This window comes from Daktulosphaira vitifoliae, unplaced genomic scaffold, assembly GCF_025091365.1.
Source record: "Daktulosphaira vitifoliae isolate Bord-2020 unplaced genomic scaffold, ASM2509136v1 Scaffold_3, whole genome shotgun sequence".
Lineage (NCBI taxonomy): Eukaryota > Metazoa > Arthropoda > Insecta > Hemiptera > Phylloxeridae > Daktulosphaira > Daktulosphaira vitifoliae.
In genome coordinates, this window is record NW_026099574.1 from 5,771,717 (window position 1) to 5,775,131 (window position 3,415).

General features: G+C 23.4%; 1 protein-coding gene across 4 annotated transcripts in view; it reads right to left on the minus strand.

Annotated features, from left to right (window-relative positions):
- Positions 1 to 943: 943 nt before the first annotated feature.
- LOC126900622 (cytochrome P450 315a1, mitochondrial) overlaps positions 944 to 3,415 on the minus strand; it is a 14,119-nt gene continuing 11,647 nt past the window's right edge. For 3 of the 4 annotated variants that reach the window (XM_050676469.1, XM_050676468.1, XM_050676466.1), the window contains exons 4-7: positions 2,752 to 2,885; positions 2,465 to 2,680; positions 1,434 to 1,697; positions 944 to 1,368 (exon numbers count right to left, since the gene is read on the minus strand). In XM_050676469.1, the coding sequence (XP_050532426.1) occupies positions 1,264 to 1,368; positions 1,434 to 1,697; positions 2,465 to 2,680; positions 2,752 to 2,885 (719 nt within the window). In that variant the 3' untranslated portion in view covers positions 944 to 1,263. The remainder of the gene's footprint in view (positions 1,369 to 1,433; positions 1,698 to 2,464; positions 2,681 to 2,751; positions 2,886 to 3,415) is intronic. The other variant, XM_050676467.1, reaches the window with a different exon arrangement.

The window sequence follows — 3,415 nt, forward strand, 5'->3', positions numbered from 1 at the left end:
AGTATAAAAAGAAGGAACAAATCAATCAATTTTTGGAATATTAATATTGCCATTTAAAATTAAAAATATAAATGATGAGTCATTAAATTTACGTCAAGTGGAAAGATAGTGTAAACTTAAATTACGATATTATGGATCTATACTCAAGATTTAAATATACCAAAGATTAATAAAGAGTTATATAACATTAGACATTTTTGAAATCTCAGCATTGATATTTTACCATTCATAAAAGAATTATGGTCACATAAAGAATAATAAGCTTATAAAATATTACCTATATTGTTAGTAGATTAATCTACCTTAAATTCTTAATTGTCCATAGGTTATTTGTAAATAAAAGTGCTTTTATGTTTATTAAAGGATATTTGAGTACAATTATCAACATTAATTTTTATACAGTTATTAATACACCAACTTATACAGGGTGTTCACTAAGTCAGGAAACGGGTTTCTATTGTTCTCATTGTTTGTAACAATGAGAACAATAGAAACCCGTTTCCTGATTTACTGAACACCCTGTATAATTGTATATAATAGAGATAACCAATACTTTTAATATTCATGTTAAACGTCTTCTCTTAAAAGCTGTTACTTGTGTATAGAAAGCGAGAAAAATTACAAAGCTTAGTACTACAGAAATGACGATTTCCAAACTTAGATAAATAGGCCACATATTATTAAGTTAATAACCATTAATTTCTTTTTCTATTCTGTACTATAAAACATACCAATAAAATTTAAACTTTTATCCAGTAATCAAGATTTGATTTAATAAAAATCATAACTTATAGTAAGTTGATAAATTTAAAATAATTAGAAAATTTCAATGAATTTGTTGAATTAAACAGATATTTTAAAATAAAATCTTGATCACTTATTAAGTTTAACAATTTCATGTCACAAAAAGCTCGTTTTCTAAGGAGTGAATTTAAAATTTGAAAGTAGACAAAATTATAGTTTATTTAATAAATGAAGCTGCTCATCATTAAAAAACATTGAATGGTAGTTATAACAATCTTGCAAAGAAATAATTTTATTTCAATAATCTTACAATGGTTGATTTTTGAAAAAATAGAGAATGTTTTATTTTATTATGTATTTAATAAAAATATAACCGCATCTTATAATAATATCATACAAATATCCCACAAATGTTTAATAATTAAAATGTAATATTATAAGTTTTAATTAAAAAAATGGTAAAATTAATAATTATACACAAGAAATTATAAAATTTATTATAAACAATAATTGTAAACTTTATAATTTTTGTAATTTTAACTGTATTTGTTCATCAGGAACTGTAATTAAATCCAAAACAATACTTACTGGTTTCATTGTTTTTATTTTATATTTTTTTATACACTAGAAATTTTTTTTAACAATTAATAAGATCATGGAAAATTAATTACTAAAATTATCCTACATACCTCTGAAATAGTTGAACACATCTGTATATGTGCCATTTTTTGTCCAATACAAGATCTAGCACCAAAACCAAAAGGCAGTGATGCAAATGGTTCATTTACACCACAATACTTATTATTTTCAAGGCGTAACCAACGATCTGGTTTAAATTCNCCACAATACTTATTATTTTCAAGGCGTAACCAACGATCAGGTTTAAATTCATTTGAATTTTTAAAATACTTTTCATTTCTGCTGCTTGAAAACATTGATAAAATAACTAAACTCTAAAATTAATTAATTATAAAAGGATTTAGTGTATGGTTTCATACATAGTGATATATTTTAGATAAACACATTAATCAAAATAAAATAATTTTAAATCAGCTTTTATAAAACCTAATATTAAAGTATAGTGAAAAAATATTCAAAATCTAGTATTTCAGTATTATATAGAATTTAAGAGAGTTGGATTTAACTTAAAAGTTTATTTAATAATCCCGTACTAATCTATATAATATATTTTTGAATATATGATTGATAGACTCTATGAGGTAAGTAGAAGAAATATTTCGTTAAGATAGAAGTTTAAATTAAAAAAAAAAAAAAAAATTATAACATAGTTACAAAAACAAAAATTTTTTTTTTTTAACAAAAAAAAAATAAAAACAAATGAATATTGTTAAGAGTTAATGTGTGGTATAAAGGTATATTTACATGCCCTGATATACTAATCAATAGATAAAATATAGAGCCATTTAACATAATCTAGCTATAATTAAAATTTAGCAATAAAAAATTTAATTATCAATAAAATTTTATTTGTACTAATTTATTTTAAATAGTATTTTTGTGTTGTAGGAAGGGCTCGGTTTTTTAATGCAAATGTCCTAAAATTTGTTTCATAAATATGTCACATCATATTCAGTATAAATAACTTAAGATACATGTTTTGGCTTGTTTACATACAAAATATTTAATAATGGAAATAATTTTTTCATTTTAAGAATAATAAAACTATCTTAAACTTCAGTTATTAGATTAATACACTTACATGTGCAGGGATAACATGATGTGTCAAAAAGGTATCATTTGATAAAATTCTCGTGAGAAAAGGTGCCAGAGGATATAAACGTAAAACTTCCTTTAATATATTATTTAAATAATCATTTTCCCAAAAATTATTAGTACATAAACTTTGTCTAAGGTTATCTTGAATGATGGGATGCAAACCTAGACTATAAAGAGTCCACTGAGTTGAGTATGCTGTCTGAAAATAATTTCAAGCACATATATATATAATACAACTTTGTTATAAGATTTTGCTGTTAATTTACTAACAGTATCACCAGCTGCAAGTATAAAGTCGATAATAAGTCTTTTAATCATATCATCAGATATATTATGGATACTGGATATTGATTTTAATAATCCGTCACCTTCATATTCCATGAGTTTAGTTACCAAATTATTGGCTAACCGTAGAAAACAAATTAATAATAGAAAAAATACTGGATATTTAAAGTTTTATACATTAGTAAATTAAACATAATACAGTGGAACTTCAATGAACATCACTCATTTATCTGTCATAATTATTGTATTTATATTAGATAGGTATAATAAATAATTTATTACTTTAGGCTGATTATGGTTTGGATAGATCTATAAACTTTGATGACAGTTAATCAAAGTTCCTCTATACACATTAAAATTTCAATGCGTATAAGAGCTAAAGATTATACTAAGTGTCCCACAAGATTCTGACATCTTTTATAACTTTTTATTTAATTATAATTTCATAAAATTTTTTTCGAAATTTTGAAAAAAATAAATATTATGTTTTGAACATAGATTAAAAAGGCAATAATTAATAATAAAAAAAACCCTGCACAGGGGGGTCGCGGCACAGTGGTGACGGACCTAGTTGGATCAAGTATAATGATATCTGACAGTGATTAAAATCACTATCAAAATAAAACGCTTTGATGCAAATCTTTAGATA